General features: G+C 47.1%; 1 protein-coding gene across 1 annotated transcript; it reads right to left on the reverse strand.

The window, feature by feature from the left end:
* Positions 1-4,630: 4,630 nt before the first annotated feature.
* On the reverse strand, positions 4,631-26,326 carry CHMP4B (charged multivesicular body protein 4B). Its single transcript, XM_051802824.1, has 5 exons — positions 26,006-26,326; positions 9,651-9,828; positions 8,826-8,940; positions 8,192-8,318; positions 4,631-5,470 (listed from the first exon to the last, which is right to left on the reverse strand). The coding sequence occupies exons 1-5, from the start codon at positions 26,199-26,201 to the stop codon at positions 5,403-5,405; spliced, it is 684 nt and encodes a 227-aa protein (XP_051658784.1). The 5' UTR covers positions 26,202-26,326; the 3' UTR covers positions 4,631-5,402.

Below are 26,326 nucleotides of genomic sequence, written 5' to 3' on the forward strand. Positions count from 1 at the left end.
CCTGTTTCCTGCTGACCAGATCCCTCTGCCAAACCTCCTCCCAGTGCCCACATGGAGCCAGCCATGGAGCAGGATGGGGACCAAGAGCAGGAGCACAAGTGCAGCTGAACAGTTCAGCAAAGGGCAGGAGGAACCCAAGAACAGCAGAAGGGGGACATGAGCCAGCCCCAAATCCAGCTGGATCCAACCACCTATCCCTCTCTCCCAGCCACGGGACAGCCAGTAAGGGAAACTCTCGGCCACAGTTCCAAGGTGACATGTAGGAGGATGTCACTGAGCTCCCACAGAACAGCCAAGGCAAGGGAAACCTTTGATAACACCTAAAATGTGGCCCCAAAATCCTGCCAGCTGAGCAGCTCAGGAGATGTCCGGGAGAGCTTGAGGCCTGGAGCCAGGGAAGGGGGAGGGAGGGAGGGATGGGGCTGAGCTGCCGAGAGCCACAAGGTCTGGAAAGCATCACTTTGGTTTAATGGACCTTGATGTTTGAAAAGTAAGTCAAGAGAGCTCTTTTATTTGCCACAGGGCTGAGCATCAGCCAAACACGAGCAGGATTTAGAAGGGCAAGAGCTTTCCAGATCAGCAGAGTGCAATTTTGTCCTAAGAACCAAAATAATGATAAAAATAACGAGCAGGGGAGAGAGGGAGTGCTGAGCAGCACATACAAATGTCAACCTGCAGGTGCTCTCAGAGCCCTAATAAAGAGTTTAACCTGTTCTATTGATTAGTGGTGTCACACCTCTTGAGTGAGAACAAACTCATCCTTGCAGGGTGACTCCATGAACACGCTGCATTCAGGGGCTTCAAGAAGCTGAGTGGTTTTATTGGGAGGGCTGAGATTTAAAATTCACAAACTGCAAAGGGATGAGAGAGAGCTGTAATCAGTGGTGCCACCCGTGGGGCTGACACCACAGTGCCACAGTGACCCCACAGTAACCTGGCACAGGTTGGGGGCACCCCCAGAGTGGGGAGACACCCCCAGTGCATCCCAGGGAGCCGGGGAGAGAGGGGCCACCCCGGTGCAGCTGAGGGGGCACCCAGCCTGCTGTGCTTTCTGGATCCCTGTGCTGTTAAACACTCAGCAGTGCTGTGACAGAGGTGGCCCTGGCACCCTGGGAGGGGATGGAGGAGCTGCAGCATCACAGGAGCATCTGGGGGGTGTCCACAATGGGGCTCAAGAGTGTGCAGGCAGGGTAGGTCTGAGGTAGAGAGGAGGAGGAGGAGAGAAGCACGAGCAGCTGTGACCTCCAGGCCAGGCTGGCCAGAAAACAGCAGTTCAGTGCCAAAATCTGGTGACAGCCCCGATCTCCCTCCAGAGCAAGCGAGGCAGGGGCTCCCAGCTCCAGCTCTGGCACAGCACAGGCCCCACAGCACCCACAGGGGCTGCTCCCAAGGGAACCAGCACACAGCACCCTTCAGTCCTGTGAGAAAGCCCTGCAGGGAAACACGGGAAGGAGTCCAGGGCTTGGGGGTCACTTCAGGGTCAGGAAAATGAGGGGCAGCATAACCAGACAGTAACTCACATCAGACAAGGTTGGGGCAAGGATGTGTTGCTGTGAGAGCTGCTGAGAGGGTTTATTTGGCAGCAGAACAAGGTCAGCTGGCCCCAGATCAGGACCAGGTCCTGAGGGAATCCAGCACTACAAGCAGAGGTGAGATGGCACAGGAAGGGAGGATGTGGCAGAGGGGACAGCCAGCACTGCAGACAGGGGAAAGGAAGGCCCCAGGGGAAGAGTGGCAGCTGATTTATGCCACTAAGTGGCAGCCGTGACCTGTCACTGCTAATGAAATGCCGTGTTCTGGGCATGCACAGGGTGCAGCAGCTCCTGGAGAGCTGGGAAAGCATTCCTGCTCCTCCCATCACAGCACGGACAAACACAGCCCAGCCTGTAGGCTGGCCCCTCTCAAAAATCCACCTGGCTCCCACCACGCCCACATTCACCCTCCTGAGCTGTGCAATTTTTCCTTTCCAGAGCCATAAGCCCCTTTCATGCCACTGTGGCTGGTGCTGGAGCTGTGCCTGACCCACTGGACACAGCCAGGGATTTCCCTGGACACAGCTGTCAATGTGTGGAGCTTCATCCAAGTTGGATGTGACACCCTCAAGCTGCAGCAGGACACAATTAGCTCTTCCCTCTCCCAGCACTGGAGCTGTTTTCCTTGCTGACACAGCACAGACCATGAGCAGGAAGATCTGTGAGCACCACAACGTGGCCAGCAGCAAAACCTTTGGCCCACAGGAGGTCCATGAGGGACAGGCACTCACTTCAGGGGACACTTCCTCGCAGGAGGAGCAGACAAGGGTCTGATGGCTTTTTCTGGAGATGTTGTGCTTTCCCTCAAATGCTTCAAGTACCAGGTAGTAAATTATAGATTTTGGTGAGCAGACTGTTCCCCCCTGCACCCTGAGGGGGTCCCTGGTACCCTCTGTACCCATGTGAGGCCAAAGGCTCCCCAGAGAGCTCCCAGCACTGGTAAGTCCCACCGAGCCCCTCCCCACAACCCATCACTAACACATGACTAACAAATCACCCATTAAGCAACTGGAGATTGATTTGCCATCCCAGAGGCTGATGGAGCCCCCCCTTCCCTGCCTGTTGAACACTGCACTGAAAGTTCTTGCAGTTAAATGGCCGTGTCTTTAAAGAGGAAAGAGCATCTCTGGGAGAGAAGAGCAGAAAGGGCACAGAAAAGCCATTTATACCCCTGGAAAGGTACAGATCCAGTGGCACTGGAGATCAGGTTCATGGCAGGCAGTGTTGGGCAGAGTATGGATTTCCATTATTTCTGGGAGGGAGCAGGATAATGGATATACCCCCATGGGTGTACAACACAAGGGCCCTCCAGCCCTGGAGAAGGATGTCTGCTGAGGTTTAGCATCAGCAAACCACCTCAGCCACTCTCTGGCCCAGCTTTTCCAAGTGCTCTTTGAGTGTTCACTCTGTTCCAGAGGCACAAACACAGATCCTTGGCGTGGCTGAACTCTGAGCCTGGAGCACACACCACACAGGGGTCTCTGGCCTGACTCCCCCAACCCAAACACACAACACAAAATCCTTTTCTGACCCTCCTGGCCCTGTGCTTCCCTCAGGACCAAGTGCAAATGCCAGGGCCTGGTTTCTCCACCTGCACGGCAGAGACAACACCCCCTCCCCCTGTACAAGGCTGAAATCATTCCAAGGGGAATCAGGGATGAGGTCCTTCAGCCCAGTCTGTATTTTTCACGGATTCATGGAATGTTTGGGTTGAAAGGGACCTTAAATCTCATCCTATTCCACCCCGTGCCATGGGCAGGGACACCCTCCACTAGCCCAGGTTGCTCCAGCCCTGTCCAACCTGGCCTTGGACACTTCCAGGGATGAGGAATCCACAACTTTTTGCCCTGCTTTAGTACAGCAATAGTGATAGTGCTTTCCACCTTCCCTGTAGGGAAAAACAAGGATTTACCACACACTGAAACCCCCTGGATCCCAGATTTCTGCTTGCTTCCTTGAACAGCTCCATAAGAAAGCACTGACACAGCTGTGAATTGAGCTGTCTGATGAGGGCAAGTTAGTTGAGAACAGTTTCCAACAGGAACTGGACTGCCTCTCCCAGGAAAGGGACACCCTGGGCACTGAGGGACAGCTACAGACACTGCTGGCACAGACAGCTGGCTCCTTCCCCACTGCCCCTGGGGCTCTGTGCAGGTGAGTTCTGCCTCAGAGTGAGTGTGAGCAAGGCAGAGCTGTTCACTGACATTATGCAGCAGATCAAAGAGCTGATATCCAAAGCAGAAAGGTGATCAGTCCTCAGCCATTGTATTAATAAACTGCAGGATTAAGAAACCACCCCATTGTTTATTAAAAGAATCAAGAAAAAAAAGAGGTTGTAAGAACCTCAGTCAGAACTGAGGCTGTCCTTGCTGTGTGGTTAAAGGTAACCAGGAACCACAGCACACCCTCAGTGCTGCATTTCCTCCTGCTGTGCAAAGCAGGGCCTTTGTTTAGTTAAAGCTGAATGAACAGGAAAGCAAACACATCCCAGGGAACAGCTGGGCTGCCAGGTGGTGCCTCTGCCACGCACAGTCCCTGAGCTCCCACACCAGGAACCTTAAAGCACTAATGGAGCTGATGGGATTGCTTTACCCTCTCCCAGCCACACCACAGTGCTCCTGCTGGGACACTCCACTGTGTGTGAGATGCTCACCCACCACTCCTGGCAGAAAACACTGCTGCTTTAACATACATTTGTTAGCACAGTGCACGAGAGAGATCATTTCCACAACAAAAAATATAAAGCCAAATCCCCAGCTCTGTTTCTAAACCTGTCGCTTCTACTGCTGATTCAGCTCTGATTTCTCCTCAGTGGGGGGATTTTGACACAAAATAGAATCATTGAATCACTAAGTTTGGAAAGATCAAAGAGTCTGTGCCTGACCCCCACTTTGTCCCCCAAGCCCAGGGCACTGAGAGCCACATCCAGTCCTTCCTTGGACACCTCCAGGGATGGGGACTCCAAACCTCCCTGGGCAGCCCCTTCCAATGCCTGACAACCCTTTCCATGAAGGAATTCCTCCCCAGGTCCAACCTGACCCTCCCTGTTTCCTCCTGCAGCTCAAACACGACACAGAATCGACAACGGCAGCCACGGGTGAAAATTAATCGAGATATTTAATACAGTGCAATCCATAGTAGTTTCTTAATTAAAATAATTGTGTGCATGTATCTGAATGGGTTATCAATTATCACAAAAAAAAAAAAAAAAGCAATAAACATTGTAGTGCTATGTAGAAAAATGTACAACTGAACTTGAGATCTTCCCTATGTCCAACAGAGCGTTTATCGATTGCAAATCATCATCACCAATTAAAATGGGAACAGTGACTACATCGTTGGCGGTGACAAACACAAGCCTTGGCCACACATCAGTCAAGGGATATAAATATAACTGGCAAAAACTAAAAACCTAAAGCATTCTTGCACCTAAAACACAATAAGAAGCCAACGGTGGCTTTAGGACTTTTCCTGGTTTTTAAATGCCTTACAAGACTTCTAGACACATTTAGACTGACTTAAAATTACAGAGAGTGTTTTGGTTTTTTATTATTCAGCTTATTTCGATTCAATATGGCCCAAATTGAAGATCCAGCAGTGGCAGTAGCACAGTCCAAAAGCTGAATGTTTGAATTTTGCAAAGACCTTTGTACAGAAATTCAACCGTATCGACTGCAGGCAACTCCCCCTGCTCCCCCTTCTTTCCTCTGTGCAGACCATGCTATGCAGAAAACAGCAATGCAGTTCCCACTGCTCTGGGTTAAAATTAAAAGATAAAGACATTTTGCTTATGCTTTCTCCTCAACACAACACATTTGTACCCAGAATAGGTAATCAAAGTCTTTTTTTTCCAGGCAGTTACTGCTGTGGTTACATGGTTCCTGCCCAAGCTTCCAGCTCTTTCATGTCGTCGTCCTCTTCCTCCTCTTTCTTCTTGGCTGCAAAACAGAGAAAGAAAACAGGTGAGTAGGAATCTTGACAGAACCCAGTGGCCTCTCTGCCACTGACAAACCAGTAAATGAAGCACCAAACGCCAGCAGAGGGCAAAAAATACACAAAACCTCCTTGAATTGAAATAAAAGGAGCCTTGTGAGAGAGCCAGCATGGGCTGAACTGCCTGATATTCCCACTTCTGGTAGGAAAAGACAGTAGCTCACACAGGAAGAATGCAAATGTACATGAAGGTTAAGGTGTGATGTTTTCCCATCATCTCCAAGCCTGCAAGCAGAAGCCCCTCTCAGAGGGATGCAGTTTCTTACAGAAATTCATCTGATGTCTCCACTATCACAATCTCTTCTCTGTTAAAAATAAATCCCTTATTTCACCATAAAGTCCTCAAAGTACAACAAATGAGGTCCCTGTGTTTGGTCAGGCAGGTACAGAATTTGGGGCCCTCCAGCCCCGTGTCAGTTGAGGCTTTTGGAGGGGCTGAAGAGCCCTGGGAACATCCCATTCCCCTCCTCTTCCCACTCCCCTGGCAGCTGAGGGATGTGGATGGGAGGCAGCAGCCTAAATGCTGCCTTCTCATCATTTCTGCTCCTTCCAGAAGAGCAAATGCTGCTATTTGTCATCATGGGACAAGTCCAGTTTCCATTAACTCAGCAAAAATGGTTTTAACCCAAAAACAGCTGCAATAATTTTGGAAAATACCAATAAAAGATGTCATTTCCTCAGAGAGTCGTTTTGCTTCAAGGGGGGGGGAAGTCAAATAATTCATACTCCAACTGGTTTGTGTCATTCCAAATGAAACACTGACACAAAGAGAACTGAGTCAGCTCTTAAGTCAAGCTCAAGACTTCTCTCATTTGCACAAATTTGGGATTTGTTTTTCTATATGAAGCTCTTCCAGCTTCCATTAAACAAAACCAGCTTTTGCCTGAATTTCTCCTGACTTCAACCCAGTTGGTGGCAAGAGCAAAAAATTCCTCATTCAGAGTGATTAAAGTCAAAATCCAGACAGCTCCTGAGAGCTGGAAAAGCAGGAAAGCTCGTGTTCATTTTTCATTTCATGAATAAAAAGGAGGTAACAGAGTCATCTCTACCTCAAAAGACACATCACTTATTCCCAAAATAATTACACATGAACCTGCATTGTTAAGGAAATATTCCCTTTGGAAGTTCGACCCATGGTGACCACAAGCAAACTTTTAATCCCAGTGTTTATTAAGTCAATTCTAAGAGAAGACCAATTTAGGTTAAAAAAATAAATCCACACAAAATCCCCACCCACCACCACCCCAGAATCCCAAATCTTCCCAAGTGCCAGTCTTGGAGGCAGCTTTATTGAAGCAAAAAGCAGCATGACATTTAAATACATTAGTGGAATTCTAGTTTCCATCCAAAAGCAGCTTAGCATAAATCCTATAAAACAGTGAGCTTTATGCTCAGAATTTTTACTACGAAAACCTTCCCTGTTTTTGTTATTTTGGGAAGTTTCAGTAAGTTTCACAGGTTTATTTAACCTGTTTCTCCTGCTGTTGGATCTAAGTCTAGGCAAAGTCTCTGATTTAGGGTATTTCAATACAAATCAGCCCCCTCTCATCAACCCTGGTCAGCAATTCTGCAAAATACAGCTGGAAAAACACAAAATCAATGATGTCAAAAGGACTGTAACACATGAGGAGCAATGGCACATAAAGCAGAACCTTGGGTTTGGCAGTGCCTGCTGCTTCCCACGTCCATCCAAGCCTGGAAGGGCAGCAGGATAATTACAGATACAGCAACCAACTGGGATTATTTTCACTCACTAGCTTTTTGGACTTTTTTCCTAAGTAAGGACATGGAATAGAGTTGCAAAGTCTACAATTTATCCATAATACATTCAGGAGACTCAGCAAAACAGGCTTGCAAAGCCTCATATCCCATTAATGCTGCCAGAGGTGTCCCAACTCAGCTGTATTCCAGGAGGTACCACTTCCCTTCCTACCACAGGGATCAGATCAGATGGAACAGCAGCTTTGGACTGACTCTGTAAACAAAAACATTTGTTGCTTGTTCTCCATCTAAAATCCTCACACTAACTGCAATTCCCTGGATATTTGTGCTGTAGGACTGGGAGGACTGGATGCAAACTGCACAGGAGGCAACAGCCTTCCCCAAAGAGGGGACCCCGAGGGTGGATCCTCCCAAAAGCCAGAAAAGAAGGGATCAAATCAAACACCAAAGCAGCAGCAAGAAGTGATTCCATGGGGGAATCCAAACCAGCCTGGGACTAATGGTTGGGCTGGATGATCTTGGGGGTCTTTTCCAACCATAACCATCCCGTGATTCTAATTTCCAGAGTTACTTTATTCTCCACTCCCTTTTACAGCCTTGGTATGTTTGTCAAGGTTACATCCCTGTTAGGCAGCACCTGGAAAAAGGCTCCCTTTTTCCAGACCTCCACTCTTCCCTGAGCATCATCCAGGCTGCAGAGAAGCTGGGAGTGCCAGAACAGACAATAACTGCTCCTGTAACAGGGAGTGATTTTCCTGGTGCTTGTGAAAGGCAGGTTCTCCCCTCCAGAGAAATGGCACTGGATGGGATTTAGGATTCAGGAACCAATTGCAAGCAAAATGTCTGTGTTGCCTGCAGTCAGATCTCCCCAGTCCAAGGAGCTGGCAGATGAAAAACCACACTTTTAACAATCCAAAATGCTTCAGGCAAAGGTCCATCCCTACCTGGCTTGGAGGGTATCGATATTGAGGGCACGTTTGGTAGTGGTACTGTCTCCGGACCACTGATTTCCAGCAAGTTTTTGTCTAGTTCTTCTTGTTCTAGTTCCTCTAGTTCTGCCATGAGCTCATCCTAGGTTGTTAAAGGAGAAAAAAAGAAAGGAAGGAACTTGAAGTCATATTTATCAAAAAGTAGACTTAGCTGATCATATTATTAAAGAAAACAGCTTAAATTATAGGATTGAAGCAAATCAAGGAAATGAGGAGTCTGACTGTTATCAATTCCTGTACATGATGAAGGGAAGGAGAAATCTAAGTCCAAACATTCTCAGGTCAGGCCATCCAGACCATTCTCAGCCTAAAGCCTGAGTCACAGCTGCTGTTTGCACTGGTGGGAACAGCTACAACAACATTCCATACCCCAGGAGAACACCCAGACACACACAACACGCACATCTGCAAAGAAAGATCTCACCAGAGTCACAGTTCCTGGAGGGATTTGAAAGCCATGCAGATGTGCTGCTCAGGGACAAGGGTTAGGGATGGCCCTGGCAGTGGTTGGACTTGATCATCTGAAGGCTTTCCAACCCAATGGATTCTGTGACTCACTGATACAAACAGAAGCAAATTCAAAACATACCTCATCGAATTCCTCCCCAAATCCTACTGGCTTTGAGATGGCTGTTGAAATCTCATCTGCCAGCTCCTGCTGTTCTGCAATGTCCTGCATTAATTCATCTACTTTATCAATATCCCTGTAAAAGAAAGGAAGGAATTCAGTATCATCAGGCACGTTCCCAATCAACACTTCACACTGTGATTCTTGGGTTCTGTAGAAATGCCACACCACAGTGACATTCACAAGGCCCTTTCCCAAAACACTCTTTGCATGCAAGTCTGAATTTTATCCCCCTGGTCTGAACACAATGATACATGGTTTTTTTGCTCTTTCCAACAAGCTTAGCCTGCAGCAGTGACACAGAGACACCAACGAAGGGGGTTTGTTCTGCGCTACTGGTATTAATAAGAATTTGCTCTCTTTCCTGATTCAGCATTATTACAGCCACAATATTTGCTTCTGGAGCAAGCACAATGTTCCCATAATGCATTTTACCTTTAATTATTGCTACATATACCAACTCCACTGCACAGAAAAGAACTTTTAAGTCTCCCCTTGAGGCTACCACCAGGCGGATCTGTAACTTGTACAGGCACTCATTTGCTTTAGACTACACTGGTGCTACCCTGCTTTTGGACAAAGGCAGAGTCCAGAATAAATGGTGGTACACTGAGGAAGCAACATATTTGCATATTTTGTTCAATATGAAAATGTTTCTAGCATTTTAGTTTAAGTTAGAGCCTTTTAAAAGAAGATTTTGCTACTCTGGCTCCCCCTCCATGAAACACTTGGCATTCAGCAGATCAAACAAATGACAAACTAAAGGTGCAGAAGGGAATCACTTACATGTTGTCATGAGCAGCCTTCATGGCTTTAGCAGCAAAACCCATGTTCTTAAGCACTTCAGTGTTGGTGTTGGCATTCTCCAGGGCTTCCCTCTGGAACTCAATTGTTGATAACGTGCCATCGATCTGTGCCAGCTGCTTCTCGTACCTCTTCTTACGCTTCAGGGCCTGAAGGGCAGCTGCACAGCACAGGGGAGGGTGGGATGGGTGAGATTTATGCCCAAAACACCATTCAGATTTTGCACCAAGTGCCACTCAGCACAGGGAAATATTTATAACGTTCTACGGTTGTCCACTCTTTGTCCTAGATAAAACTAAGTAGATAAAACTAAGATAAACCCTTGTGTTTGCCTCCTTCAACAAAGCTGTTTCAAGGTGGCCAGATGTCTCCTGACCATGGCCTGTCACACTCAGCCATGCACAACAGGCACATCCTCAAAGAAAGATCTCATGGATGGGATCTCATCTCAAGGATGTGAGCCAAGAAGTCGCTCAAAGGTTGAGTCCAGTCACTCATAACACACCCCAGACACATGCACCAACAGACATCAATATCCAATATCCATCAATATCCAACAGGCTTCAATATCCAAGCTCAGCCACCTAAAAACATCCTTGTTCACATCACCCCCAACACAGGAAGGCAGAGTTGCTGGTGTAGCTCCTGTCAGGTGAGGCTGTGGTGCTGCTGCAGCTGCTGGGAGAAGCAGCTCATTCCAAAGCAAAGACAAATGTTCCTTCAGCTTTACCCTTAGTGCTGTCAAATACACATTACAAAAGCATTTATATCTGTGTGTTTCATATTACTCCTGCTGGAAGGCACTGTCCACACAACAGTCTGAACTGAGAGGTGTAAGGACAGAGATTATGGTGGTTTGAGCAATTTGCTGCTTGTAAGCACTTGTACAAGGTGGGCTCTGGCAAGAGGAGCCCACCCATGACAGCACCAACACAGAGCTCCCTCCCACGGGGACCAGCCCGTGTGGGAGGACTGCTCCAACCAGCTGCACAGCCAGGCTGCTCCAGCTCCACCCACCCACCCACCCAGACAGGAGTGCATCCAGCTCTTCCCAAAACACTGGGCAGACAACAGATACCTGCCCATTCCTGGAACACTGACAGTGAACACAAACCACATCCACATGGACTTGTAGGTGTACAAGAGCTGGGGCTGCCCCACCCCTGGACATGTCCAAGGCCAGGTTGGACGGGGCTTGGAGCAACGTGGTCTGGTGGGAGGTGTCCCTGCCCATGGCAGGGGGTTGGAACTGGATGATTAAGGTGCTTTTCAACCCAGATCATTCTATAATAATCTTTCTGTATGTGGCTACAAGTTTTGGCAGGAGCTGCAGTGTGGGCAAGACCTACCAGGGCCCAAGAACTGCCAGCTGATAAGAAAACACCCAGTGTCACATGGACTCAGGGACAAGAACAGTTCCCCTTCTGCAATGAACACACCTCCTCTGCAGGACAACCTTGGTCATATAATACATACTTTAAAAACTCAACTTGGACACGAGCTGCTGCTCCAACAGCCTTACTCTCTGTTTCTGAACTCAGCTACACACACACTTCGTGTCTTCAGGTCTCTGATCTCTCTGAGTCTCACAGCAAAAACCAGTTAACATGTTACAGGATCAGTTCTGCTAAAAATCAGTCCAGGACTTCCCAAAAGCTCAGTCACACACACCACGGATGGTGGCAAATGAAGGCTTTAAATCTTTAAAGATGTTATTTGGAGCCTCAGCAGAATTTCTGGAGGGGAGCAGAAAACAAGGAGTAGGAAATCCCGAGCACAGAGAGTTTCCCTTATCTCCCCTGTCAGAGGGATGATAACTTGGTGACGTGATCAGTGTGTTCCTGCAGCACACACAAAACCCTGCTATCCAGAAGCCCTGATCACAGCTTCAGCCCTACAACTGGTTATAAATATGCTGTGTTTGATTACTTTGCAATTACAGAGAAGAAATGTATTAGAGAATACAAAGGCACTTTTTAAGGGAAGACCCAGCCAAGGGTGCCAAGCACACGAAGTATCCCAGCTTGATTCAGCAGGAGGGATCAAACCCACAAAAGCACAGGTCACCTCAACTTTTCCAACAGAAACCAGGGACCCAAAACAAGCCCCTGCACTGACTTTCACTTCAGTGACCAGTAAATCTCCCCAGTTTGGGGCCAGTCCAACATCCACTTGTTTGACAGGAGTAGGTTTTCAAAGGACAATGTTTGCTCTGCAGAACGAGGCACAACACAAATATCTGAAACATTCCAGCTTTATGCCAGATCATAAAGTGATGAGCAACACATTACTGGGATATTTACGCTGGTTAATTCTGCAGTAATGATTTAATTAAGGATATATGAAGTTTTCTTAGGAAAACAAAACTGTTAATAGCTGTGTTTATATAGTGACAGGTGCTGGGAAAGTTACAGATAGCAACAGGACATTCTTTACTGAGGATTCTGTGCATCCTGGAGAATTACTGGCAAAACCAGAGATTTTATAGCCATTATACAAATTATATTACATATAATACCCAAGTAAAGTACTACAATTTATGTACAGCTCCCCATTACAGCTTTCTCTGAGAATAACTACAGTTTGCCTGCATTTCATGGCCAGGTACTTTAAAACAAGCTGCTCAGACAGCAGACACTGCAAGAACCATTGTAGAAGAGGCTGTGATGAGGAGCTCTTATCAGGGCTGTGGGTAACTATCCCTCCCATTCCCACCCTCACCACTGGTGCACCAGAACTGCACCACCCTTAAACTTAAGGTGGACTTGTGGCACTGTCTGGAAACACTTCCCACCCCTTCAGACCAAGGAAATACCGGTTTCCAGAGTCTGAAGTAAACATAAAACAGAGACAGTGGGTTACAAACACGTCCTCTGGCATTATGCACAGGCAAGAATCATGTGTTTGTGTGAAGTCAAAGTGTAACAGAGCCTATCTTTGCCCTATCACATCACTCAGCCCTGGAAGAGGCTCTTCTCAGGCCCCACACCCCTAATTATGCCTTTACTGCTTTCAAGATAATAATTACACAGTCAAGGCAACGTAATTTATACCCAGCTTTAAATGCTGTGGAACTGCTTCAGCAGGACCTGTGGCCATATATTAAGTTTAAAGCTTTTATTCTCTGGCCAGCCAGAGTTCACTCACAACCTAGAACATGTTGCTAGAGACATCACAAGCATATTTCTCTAGAAAGGGCTGATCTAAGCTTTCCAAGAGTGTGACAAATTGCTTATCTTGGAGTCAAAAGCCATGCAAGATTTCAAGATTGCTGGGCCAGAGTGTCACAGCAGCTTCTGCAAAGGGCCTGATACCCAGGGGCTCCAAACAGGGACTGGTGCCTGCTCTCACCATGGATTTCTTAGGGAAATACCTGCCCTTATACTGAATAAAGCTCAGAAATAGCCCATCTACATTCATGATTTCCCCAAACCCAGCTGGTAATCCCAGTGTGCTGCAGGTGGTGAGTCCAGGGCAGGGCACAGTCCCTCCCCATGGCACAGAGCTGGAGGAAACTGCTCCCCATGAAACCCTCTGCAGCTCCAGGGCATGGGATGAGCAAGGAGGGATGCCAGGAAAGGCACACAGCAGGGACAGGCAGCAGCCCTGAGCAGCACTTGTCTCCCAGCAACACCTCCAATTCCTCCTCCCAGAGCTCCCTGCCTGTGGTGAGGGATTATTTATGGAATATTCCTATTACACATTAACCCAGCAGCACCAGCTCACATCACTGGCTGGTTTAGGAAGGGATTTAACATTACAGGCAACCCTCAATGCAAACCCAAAGACAGCAAAAATATCTGAATATTCCATTGGCAGTCAAGTTTTCACAAAACAGCAAGAACCTGCCACTAAACAGTGTTTTAGACAACCTTTACAACCCACACCTCGTCCTTAACAGGCGTGTTTTAGCTTGTAAGTCCAATGTGCAGCAAGAACTGCAAGCACTTAAAAGATCCTCTAAAAAAAACCAACAGCAGGTAACAAAGCTTAGTTGCACTTTAATTGAATTTTAGTAAAGTTTTCAGAGAATATATAAAAAAGTACAGACAGGGGAAAACAGTTTTTTATATATATGATTATTACAGTTAATACATTTAAAACTACCTGGGAGACTCCTGCCATCCATTAGGAGACAGTGAGCAGTCTCATAATGATCTTCTCCATATGACACATTAATCTATTAATTGTCTTTATTATCAGCTACAGCGGGGATGCTGGAGCCAATTTTTATTCATAAATATATCACCACAGAGCTCTGATGAATTAAGATTTATATCAGAGGTTTATGACCTCTTTTCCATTGGCAAAGTCATATAAAATGCCTCAGTGCTAACGAGCATCAGACTGATCTCTGCAGTTCATTTACACACAGAAATGCTCACAAACAACAGCTCCCAGAGAGGAGGGGAAGTCCAGGAATAAAACTGAAGCTGAGTCCAGGTAGATCTGGACTTACTGCTTCAGTTTCCTGAAGGTAAAAACACGCATAAAACTACATTCAAAGAATACTTTTCAAACTTTTTAATACATAAAAAGTTATTCCTTCCTCTGCTTTTTGTTTTGGTTTGGATTCTTTTCTTGGGGGTGGTTTGTCCTTGGTTGTGTTTTTTTTATTCCCAGTCTCCAACTGAACTGTGAAATAATATTTTAATTTACTATTTCTTTGAAATTCTGCAATAATCCCCCCTAGACATTCCAGAAGAGGTTTTACCCTGACTCCCCAGAAGCCCAGGGTTTCCCTGGGATACCCAGCCCTCAGGAGCTCGTGTTATGGTTTTCAGTCACCACCCCTGACTCATGAACACTCACAAATGAAAAAAGCAGAGTCATTCAGCCAGACTCCCCTCCTCTGTCAGCAGATCAGTCTGAAAAGCATGACTGCTCACCCAGACAATTTCACTGTGTCCTCAAGAAATGCTATCTGTAAGAATTGGATGTATTTTAAATTATTTCAACCTCTGTATAAAGCAAATGACCATTATTAAATGAGCTGTTGTCAGTCTTATTATTTCCTTTGCAATATTTGCAGCAGTTTGTTAGTCAAATGAGACAAATGTTCACTGTGCTAAGAAGCTGGCAGGATAATAACAATACCATTTTACTGCATGGTACTGCATTCAGAGAGGAAAAATTGACTCTGAATGTCAGTGATTTTGCTAAAAGTCAACAGCCCTCCTGCAAATAAGTACTGCTTGCACACTTGTAGGACAGGCACAGTTAATGGGATAACTCTGTGCACACAAGAGTTCTGTTTAATATTTTCAAATATTATTAGTAGAAAAGTATAGATTTACTGATAAAACACAGCTCAGCTTGAGAGGAGCAGTGGGAGCAGCTGGGGACAACTGGGAATACAATTCAAGAGTTTCACTGAATTCCAACATACACCTGCACCAAGGTCCAAGTGTTGGTGATCCCAGGGAATTTGTCCCAGCTGGTGGCTCACAGTGTCTCCTGCCTCTGCAAAATCCTGTTAAAATATCACACTGACACCTAAAACAGAGAGGCTCCTCCTCCAGAGGGAGACATGGGGGTTAACAGCTCTGATTACTCCAACTGAGGGGAAAAATAACTTCATCTCACATCTAATTCTTACGCTCTTGGTGGCAACCAAGAGAAGAAATGGCAGCAGCAGATACACCACTGCAAAAGGACATCAGCAGCATTAATATGGGATGAGAAAGTTCTGCAGCAGCCTCAGAAAATAACACACAGCAGATGTCAGCCCCACCAAAATAATAAATAGTGCAAGAGAGCTGCAGAGGAGCTTCCCAAATTGGGGTCCCTTGGCCCTTCGAGCAGCAAGCCCGGGCACTGAACAGGATTGAGATAATCAACTTCATCCTGGAAGCCCATTTTCCACATTACAGTGTGCATTCAGCTGTAATTTGCTCAACAGAAAGGAGTGTCATTATTTTTGCTGCTTCTGAAAATCCCATTCCATCTTCCTGGCACTCGCCTCGGCAGCAGATTTAATCAGGAACAACATCCTCACCGTCCTTGAAACGGGATAAACAAGGGGAGTAATTGCCTGCCTTGCCTGCACTGAGTAGCTTTATCTTAGGCAGCAACTGCTCATCTCTCATTCTACCAGCAAACTGCCTAAAAGCCCTCCAAAAAAATCCTAAAAAGCGAATTTAAAGCAATTCAAACTATCCTCCAATGCTACGAGCAGATAAAAAGGTAGATACAAACCCACCACAGACTTGCTGAATTTCTTTCACACCATTGAATAAATATCTTCCTGCAGGGGTTTGACAGCTCCAGGAACTGTCAAACAGCTGAGGAATGTTCATGGTGGTTCAATACAAAAGCAGGGAATTGTGGGCAGAGTCCAGGCTTGGGCCTCCCCTGGTCTTTCCGTGTGTTTCTTAAACCTCCAATAAAGTTCCCAAAGCCACTCCTCAAAGGAAAGCAACTATTCCCAGCTCAGAGATGAAGTGACTCATTAAAGCTACTCCACAGCAAAGCACCCAAACCCAGGCAGAGAACACAAGAGGGTTTCTGTCCTACCTGTATTTAAAACACAAGATTACAATTTCCTCTAGAGCAAAGCAGTGCCAGGATAGTTAGTCTGTTGTGCAACTAAACAATAAACATTCCTGGTCTAAAAAATCTATAAAAGGAGGGGAAAAAAGGAGATAAAAAAAGCATCTGTAGAGCAGCAATCAGGGCTGTGATGCAGAACACCCAACACAAGAGGAAGCACCACCTTCACCCCAGCACTGGCCCTGCTCAGGGCTGGGATCACCAGGATCCCAGGGATTGCAGGTGTTGTTCCACATCCACAGCTCAGGGCTGGGATCACCAGGATCCCAGGGATTGCAGATGTTGTTCCACAGCTCAGAGCTGGGTGGTCCAGAAGGCAAACCAGCCTTCAGCCTTGGAATCCTCTGTCCCTTGAACACTGAGGCAATGCTCCTCTGGCCAATAATCCTCTGTTAAACAATCTCTAGGTGAGGCTGGGACAGTTCTGTCCAAAAGAAAAGGAGAAAAAAAAAGTCAACTATAGCAAGGGTTGAAGCTCAAATGAGAAAAGCAGGAAAGAGAAATCCCAGTTACAGAGACAGCTTTGTTCCACCCAGGAGCTGGAATGAGGCTAAGAAATGCTGGATCAGCAAAAACACCCAGGCCTAATGCTTCAAATGATTACTTGAAATCTGATCCACCCTCTGGAAGCAAAGCTCTATTTCCCAATTTCCAGTTTTCATTCCTTGCAGTCCTACGTGTCCTTGGATGATGGCAGGGGATTGCAAGGCATCTCCAAAGCTGATCTAACCAAAACACATTTGTCCTTCCCAAATAAAACTAATTTCTAGGGTTGCTGGGGTAAATTATGCTCTCTTAGAAACAGCCCTGTAACTCTGCAGTTAAAACTCTGCACCTTCTTTGATAGATGTGTAAAACTCTAATGTGAAATGAGTCATTATTCAGATTTCAACCAAAGTTGAAACTTTTAGGATGAGGAAAGTATGTTTCTTAAAGACTCCTTGGGATTCTCACAGCAAATATTTATGAGATTTCTCCTTTATTTTGTGATTGCTGAAGGTACCTTGTTAAAGAAAATGCCAGTGAAAACTTACAATCTTCCTCTGAATCCCTGCCAGAAATGCATCACGTAGAGGTTCAGCTTTGCAAGAACAGAAGTGCCTCTTCTTAAGTGTCTCAAAATGTTGTTTTCTCACAGGAAAAAAATCCCAAACAACCCAATTCCCTACGCTGAACAATATTATTGTGATTAAGTCACTAAATTCAGAAGATCCTACCCCGAAGGGGCCCATTTGAAGAGCTTCTCTTCTTGGGGAGTGAAACCAGTGGCTGCCTGGGTTTTTGCATTTTCCAGCTCTGGACCACAATTATTAGAGCACTGCCAAGTCTAAGAATTTCTTGGAGGCTGTCATAATATTTAGCATTTCTCTTAACATCTTATCTGGTGAAGTCAGGCTATTTTGAGACATGAAAAATCACTTTTTTCTTGAATGCTGAGTTTCCAACACTGACGACTACGGGGGGGAAAAGCTGAAAACACAAACCCTTAGAAAGCCAAAAGTTATGAACTAATAAGACAAGCTGTATTTATTGGGGGGGGGGGTGGTAAAAGTCCATTATGAAGTTTGCTTTACATCAACTTGTTTTATTTCATAACTAACAAAAACCACCTCCAAGTTTCTGGATACCAGCAGCTGATGTTCCTGTCGCCCTGGAATTCATGTTTTGTTTCAGTTCCACTGCATCTAAGCAACCTCTGTGCACTCACCTGAAGTAAACACAGTGTCCTTAAATCTGAATAAAACCCTGCCAAGCCCTGAGGAGCACATGCAATGTGGGTGTTTGGGAACACTCACACACCACCACAGGAGGAAACCAGCTGTATAGAAGGATCAACATGCACAGCCCAGTATGTGCAAGAGAGAGGGTGATCCTGGTTATTTGGACCTCAACCTCCCATCATTTGCTGCTGGATCAGTTGAGAGCTGAAAGACAAGAGCTGGCTGTGTAATTGTAATATTATTTGCAGGCATATATAAATGTAATAATATAATATGAAATATTATAGGCTTCACTTTAAGTGTTTTAAGTTGTTTAACAATGAACCTGGAGGAAACCACAGCAGACCTTTTCCACCCAGGCTTCCAGCTGGAAGGCCATGGTGGGCAGAACTGCTGTTGCCTGTGCCCCAGCCTGGCACTGAGCTTCTCCTGCTCTCCTGTGTTCCACCAGTGCTGGGTCACTGTGGCCACTGCACTGCCCTCAGTACTGGCCACCAGGAGGGGTCCTCACCTGCAGTCAGGCCACATGGAATCATGGGATGGGTTGGGTTGGAAAGGACCCTCAAGATCATCTTATTCCACCCCTCTGCCACGGACAGGGACACCTTCCACCAGCCCAGGTTGCTCCAAGCCCCGTCCAACCTGGCCTTGGACACTTCCAGGGATGGGGCAGCCACAGCTTCTCTGGGCAACCTGTGCCAGGGCCTCCCCACCCTCCCAGGGAAGAATTCCTTCCCAATATCCCATCTATCCTGCCCTCTGGCAGTAGGATGCCATTCCCCCTTGTTCTGTCACTCCATCCCTTGTCCCCAGTCCCTCTCCAGCTCTCCTGGAGCCCCTTTAGGCCCTGGAAGGGGCTCTCAGGTCTCCCTGGAGCCTTCTCTTCTCCAGGTGAGCACCCCCAGCTCTCCCAGCCTGGCTCCAGAGCAGAGGAGCTCCAGCCCTATCTTCAGCAACTGTATCCTCAACCAGGATGATTCCAAGCAGCACTAACCTCCTTATCACCAGCTGTGCTGTGGCCTTGGACTGTCTGAGGGAAAGGCAAAGGTCTATCAACATCTGAGGTGTGGCCTATCTAGGATTCTCCAACTGCATCCTTTCTGTTACAGGCACTCTGTGCCAAGAGTTCCAGTTTGCTGGACACTCATCTGCAAACTCCATGGACAGTCAGGCCCGTGGGCTGCTCCAAACTTCATTTTGGCAAAATTCATCCGTTTCTAAGTGCTGTAAGTAAACCAAGATTTTATTTTACACCCCACTCACACTTTGCTGGCTGCAAAAGGTCCGGCCACATCTTTCCTGCTCACACCACATCCCATGCAAAGTCCCTGGAACAAGCAGCACCACCTGTTCCCCCCCCAGAAAAAAATAAAGGGCAATTCTGTGAACTTTGGGGCTTTTTCAAAACAAATGGGGATTTCACAGGGGGCAGCAAAAAGCTGCCAAAATCAGACCATGGAGCACAGGTCTTGGCCATTCCCAGCATCCCAGGAGTCCAGCTGGGATGCTCCTGCACGGCCCCCATGATGTTCAAGTACAGGAACTTATCAGAATCCAGTCAGAATAAGCAGGAAGGGATTGACACAGAGGCCTGAATGATACAAGTGCAAAGCCCAACAACATCCCAGTCCAGATAAACACTCCACAACTCGGTATAATCCTGACCTGGCAGTTTCTTGCACAAATCTACTTAAAGCAGGGTTAAATCAAATAAGCAATTTGCATCACCTGCAAATTTTAGTTTTTGAACTAGTTGAGAAGCTGTCAGAGACTGAAATGGTTAATGATTTATGCATTCTAGGATTGCCAAGGGACTTTTGCAGGCTTCTGCAGGACTTTTGCATTATACCTCTGATGGGCACTTGGGCCCATCCCTCCCTCCCCTGCTGAAGGTGTCAAGCCCTGAAAAGGCAGGGAGAGCCGAGTTTCAGGCTTTTGACTTTTGCATTATAACTCTGATGGCCCATCAAAGCCCATCCTCCCCTCTGCCAATCTGGAAAGGTGGGATCCAGGCCAGACACAGGAACTCTGTGCAGGCCCAGGGAGAGGTTGGAGGCTGAGGCATGGCCTGTGACACTGACCATGGATATAATAACTCATAACTTATAGGAGTGTGGGGGCTTCCCTCCTTCACCCCCAGCAGATCAAGGCCACCACTTCAACTGACAGGCATGGAAGGGGCAACTCCCAAGTGTCACCGTGGGCGGTGACTACAGACATCTGTCCACTCTCAGCTTTTCTTTCCCTTACTCTCCCTTAGCCTTACCCTGTCTTTTCTTTCTCTCCCTTATGCGTTTTCCCCCCAGGGGTTATCCCTATGATAATATAGATGACAACACCCAAAATGCTGACATACCTGTTGATACAAAATTGTTAAAATAAACCCTACCTATCTATGTTTTCAGACACTGATTATTCAGTGTCGTTTCACTCTAATCCACCCCAAGGGAATTACTGATAAGAACCTGGGTTACCCCCCTCCCCTTTTTCTGGGGTGGGTCGTAACAGAAGCCCTGAAGTAGAATTCAGTAACTAGGCCTGGAGCATAATGAGATACTAGAATTCAACATTTAATCCAGAGAGAAGAACTAAACACAAAGTCAGGGGCTGTGAATATGCCAGGTTTCCTTCCTCAGAGGGTCTGACAGAGAACAGGGACAGAGGAAGGATGTATTGCATCAAATACAGTTACCAAAACACATCTGGCAGAACCACGGGGTTTTTGGTGTTGTTTATGCCACCTTTCAAAGCTGTTTTTAAAAAGTGTTTGTGAATGCCCCCCCTTCCCAAACTGTTTTATACTATAGAGTCTGCCTCCAAAAACCTCTGTTAAACACAGGTAGGGTAGAATTCCAAACCAGAAGGTTCCTCTTGTTTTTAAAGATTTAATTAAAAAGAGTAACTATCACACTTTTCCCAAGGCAGGTGGTTTGTGCCCATCCCATCGACCTCAGCAGAGATGCAGGATCAGGCCAGGGTTGCTGCCAGGACTCCTGCACTGAAGCCCTGGGTTGTGGATAAGCACCTGGAACTCAGACATGCATTTTGCATTAGACTATGACTTAAAACAGCGAAAAGGCAGGCTGAAGGACTGAAGATGGGCTGGAAATACTGCAGGACTTCTGCCTCCCCTACATCGGCATCTCACAATTCGTGGAAACAAAACCAGGTTCTCGTTATTTGATTCTGGGAGCAGAGTCACTTCTCCTGCCAGATGTCAAGCAGGATCTTTAAACCACAAAGGCAATGCATTAAGGTTTGAGGCCTTGCACACACAGTCACAGGTCGTTTGAGTCTTTGCCTGTGCCCAGACCTGAGGCTGCAGCTTTCCCTTCCTTCAATGCCAGACCACTGCAACACTGAACCACTCAGTGTTCCAAACAAGACTGTCCAGGCCATCCTGCTGGCATGATTCCATGACTAAATTAATGAGCCGCTGGCCCCTTGCTGGGAGAGCCCACGTCATCCTCAGATTTTATCACATTTAGTGCTTTGAAGCAGGGACTGTTGCCAGGAGAGGCAGAACTGCCCTCCTTCGTCACATTCCTGCCTCCCTCTCTCGCCAGCTCCAGCATTTCTGTGGTTAAGTGTGGAAAACAACTTTGCTTATTTTTTTTCATCTTTTAAGAGCTGGGTTTTGTCTGGCTCAGCAAACTAATCCAACTCATGCCCTGCCCACACAAACACCAACTCCAGCACAGAGGAACAGGCAGGACAAGGCACGGCCGCTCCTGGCAGCCGCCTCAGCCAGGATCAGCCAGGCCCAGTTCAACATTCCAGGACAACAGACTGATGTGACAGATTAAAAAAGGTAAAGGGATGGTAACCAGTTCACTTTCCAGCACACCAGCAGCTGAGCTGCCTTACCTGAGGCAGCACTGAGAGCCCAAGGTGGGCATAAAGTTAGGACTTCTGCCTTCAGCCTACGCCCAACTTCCTTGTTTGTTTGGTTTTGGTGCAGGGTGGGGAATGGGAGTGTTCTCTTTCCAGGAAAAGCCTGAATTATACAGCAGGAGTCTAGCAGCGGGTTTGCATCTATTTTGTGTACTCAGTGCTGAAAAAAAACCCCAGCATTATATTTATGTACAGTGACAGACTAATTTTGACATCAGAGAAGAAAAACCCCTCGCTAACAGAACCAGAGCTGAGAGAGAATCCATGAAACATCAGTCTCCTGCTAAAGCTTGAATATACACTGGCATGATATGAGCTTTTCACCCATTCCACTGTTTGTGGCCCTGATGTTCATTAACAGAAAGGTAAAATCAGTAGCAGGCAGGCACATAAAGATCCATTTAGGTCCATTCACCCGGGATCTAAGCTGGAGTGAGCTGCTTAGAACCCTGAAACAGCATCAACTTTCTCTCCCTGATGAGATCTCTGAGATCACTGAGATCAACTTGAGCTTTGGCTTTCCAGGAGAAACAGACTCTGGAATTGTTAGACCCAAAGTAAACAGAGATTAAGGAATTAACCCACTGTTCCTCTGTGTTCCCGTGCTAAGCTCAGCTTTGTGTGACTGGGCACAGCCCCGGGGAAGCAGGAACCATAAAGAACATCCTGAGCTCCACAACTGCAGAATCCTTGGCAGAGATGGAGCAGCTTAGTGTGTATCACGAGGCCTGCATGGCTGAGGAAACATCCCAGGCTGGATGAAACAATGTCATGGTGAAAAACTGGAGCGGAATAAAAGGCTGCAGCAGCAGCACAGGGCTCCCAGACCGCCGGCTCACAGCTGGGCTCGGCTTTTGTTAAAGCAAAGGTGAGTTCCAGGGCACTTAAAATCCAGTAGGATACTGGCTGAGTAGTGTTCAAACTAGTCAGTACTGCTGCTACTTATATAAACTCACTGAGAATTGTAAATCCACTATTCATGAAGTGGGGAAGAGCTTCGTGGAGGGGTGGGAATAAACCCCAGAGCACTGTTTTCGAAAGAATGAACATTGCCATGAGAACACAAAACAAAGCACAGGTAAAACCCAAGTTCTTCCCAGAGGAGGGAATATTAACTTGCCTGCTTTCAAGAAACCCTTCTAATGATGATCAGTCTTCTCCCTGGCAGTGTTTTATGCCACAGACAGCAAATGACATGGACATTAAAGCCATCACTGCTGTTCTCCCAAGCACATTCAGAACTTCTGATAAAAGTTGAAAGATTCCCATGGCAAGAAACAACACAGACTAAAGAAATTTATACCAGAAAGTTACTTACTATAACTTCTAGTCATGAGTTGTCTGATTATACAGCTTGGATACCCTAAATGCAGATTATGAAAAATACACACATATAATTATAAGTTCATGAATGAACAAAACCCTGCACTTGCTTAGGGCAGGCACAGGAACCAGGAGCCTGTTAAGTTTGTTAGACTTAAGCTTTCCTTAGACTTCAGAAGTGCTGCAGGAATGAGTCAATGAGCCTTTGGAAAGCAGCTCACTTGGCACCCAAACAATCACCCAGTGTGCTGGAGAGCAGAGAACATTTCCCTCTGTCACCCCAAGCATGCCAGACACCCAGCTTTCCCCTGAGACAGCAAAAACACCATTCCAGGATTTCCCAAGGTGGCTTTAAGCTTCCAGGTAAGCTCCCTGCCCCACTGTGTATTCCTCTGCTGGCTTTCCCACAGCAGCTTCCATTAACATCAGCATAACTGTCCAACTGGGATCATACCATCCACAGGAGATCCTGCAGGAACAGCAGGGACACACAGGACCTCCCTAGTGAAATGATTAAATCTACTAAGAAAGATTAAATCTACCAGAGAACTAAGAAAGCTTAAGGATTCTTCAAGTTGTATTAAAACAAACAAACAAACAAACAAAAACCCCAACAAAAACCTTGAGTTAATCAGCTTTCTTTTAGTTTTACTTAAAACATTTCAACCATGTGGAAATATTTCCATTAAAAATACAGGCTTTTACATATAAACTGAATATATTTATTTTCACTTAAATTATAGATTTAAAGTGGTTTTGCATAAAAATCACGAAGCTTATGGATTATAAAACAGCCTAAAGTCAGAGAGGAAAATATCCAAACAACGGGATATAAAAAAAATGCACCAGCTCAGCTGGTGACTGACAACTTGAACCCAGAATAGCTGAGCAGTGCCTTAGTGTGTCTGAGGGGAACTCACTTTCCAGCGAGCCACAGACAACTGGCTGCCTTTAGTAACAGCCCAAATGAGGACAGTTTCCAGAAATGGAAAAAAAGAGGTTTCATTTTCCACCAGAAAACCATCCCAGCCCTTCTCCCTTTCCCAGCTCCTTAATTACTCCTCAGGATTGTGTTCTCCTGCAAGCCCTCAATTAGTCTGACCCACAATCCTGCTGGTGAATGGGCAGGTTTTTCTCCTTCCTCCACCTCCGAGGAAATTTAATCCCTCCCCTCCCCTAAGTTCTGAAGGGCAGCAGAGAGGGAGGGATGGCATTACAGTGGAGTCAAAGACCTGAGCAGAAACCAGCAGAAAGAGAAATTAGGAAGTTAAACAGGACCAGCGTGAGCCAGAAGGTGAAGAAACTGCAAAAGATGAGGAAAGTTAGAAAAAGATAAATTTTACTTCTCCTTTTAAGCTCACTACCAAACTAGGCAAGAAACACAGCAGGAACTCACTTATTAGAACTGTTGCAATAAGTTTGATTTAGAAGTGACTTGGCTAAGCCTGAAGTCAGGCTCTGCTGAGGTCTTCCAGCAGACCCCTGGGCCACATCTTCAAATCGTGTGCTGTCACCCACACACAGGGAAGGGAGAAACCCCGAGGGAGCACCATGTCCTGGAGTCCGAGAGGAGGCTCAAAGTGCTGTGTTTGCAGCTCCCTGTACCACGGGCAGAGCCCCTCCTGCTCCAGCCCCGCTGCTACACGGCACAGAAAGGGACACGTCCACACAGAAATCAGGATGTGCTTCCCTGAAAACGTGGCTTTTAGCGGTAAAAACAAGCAAGAAGCTTGTTTTGAGAGCACTGGAATAGGTTAACAGGACAACTCCCTTATCTCCAGGCTGACAGACACACCGAGCACTGCCTGAAAGACAGCCAGACCTGCCCAGGGAAACACCAGTTCCTAACATCCATTTATAAACTTCAGGAGTGTGTGTGGAAGAGCTTCTTGGAGTGGGTGGAGGGGTGGGGATAAACCCCAAACACACGGTGTTTTCAAAGGAATGAACATTTCCATGAGAACACAAGACAAAACAAAGCACAAGCCCAACCCCAGTTCTTCTCAGAAGAGGGAATATTAACTTGCCTGTTTTCAAGAAACCCTTTTAATGGTGACTAATTTTGGCATCTTTTCATCTCATGGACAACAAATAATAACATGCACATTAAAGCCACAACTGGCCTCCCCAACACGCTCAGAACTTTTGATAAAAGCTGACAACAGTGAACACATATATTTAACCAAACCCTCACACTTAAGCAGGGATTTGGTGGAGAGTTTTGTCTGTTAGAATTAAAAAACACCACCGTGGTAAATCAGGGCCTGATTCCCAGGCGATGCCCTGTTTTTCCAGTATATTTCCCTGACCTCTCCCCGAAGTGAGGCGCACATGGGACGGGAAGGGAACACCACAGAGGGGCCGGGCACTGTTCTGACCTCAGAATCACGAGGGAGTGACGCGACAGCCACACGGGACATCCCCACGGGGAAAGGGGAGGTGTCCCCCCTTCCCCATTGGGGACAGCCCTGGCACAAACCCCGCGGGGAGGGGCAGGACAGCCCGGAGAGGGGGAAATGACCTGTCAAATAATGGTAATAAGCTGAAAAACAAAGGCAAAAGGTAGGAAATAAGAGACGTTAGGGTAAAAAATAAGGGCACTAGGGTAGGAAAAAAAGGTCCTAGGACAGAAAATAAAGATATTAGAGTAAAAGATAAAGGTATTAGGGGCACTCAAGTAGGAAATAAAAGTATTAGGGGAGAAAATAAAGGCCCTGGAGTGGGAAATAAAGGCACTGCGGTGGGAAGCCCGGCAGCCCGGCTGTGTCTGTGCCGTGCAGGCCCCGCCCCGGCCCTCCCGACCTGTTGCCCAGCTCAGGCCCGGCCCGGCGCAGCCCCCCCGCTCACCGCGCTTGTTCTTGGTGCCGTGCTTGCGGGCGGCCGCCAGCTCCTGCTCGATCTTCTTCTCCAGGAACTCCTGCTTCTTGCTCAGCATCTCCTCCGTGTCGCGGAGTCGCTGGATCGCCTCCTGCGGGGAAGGGCCCTTCCCGCCGCCCTTCCCGCCGGCGCCCGTCCCGAACAGCTTCCCCAGGAGCCCCGACATGGCTGCGCGGGGCCGGGCCGAGGCCGTGCAGCTGCGGTGCCGCTCCCGCCGCTCCGCTCCCCTCACGCACCAGACCCGAGGCCCGAGGCCGCCGCCGGGGCCCCGCCCGCCCGCCTCGCCCCGCC

Source organism: Manacus candei, unplaced genomic scaffold, assembly GCF_025592945.1.
Source record: "Manacus candei isolate 608988 ecotype Guabito, Panama unplaced genomic scaffold, ASM2559294v1 h1tg000057l, whole genome shotgun sequence".
Classification (NCBI taxonomy): domain Eukaryota; kingdom Metazoa; phylum Chordata; class Aves; order Passeriformes; family Pipridae; genus Manacus; species Manacus candei.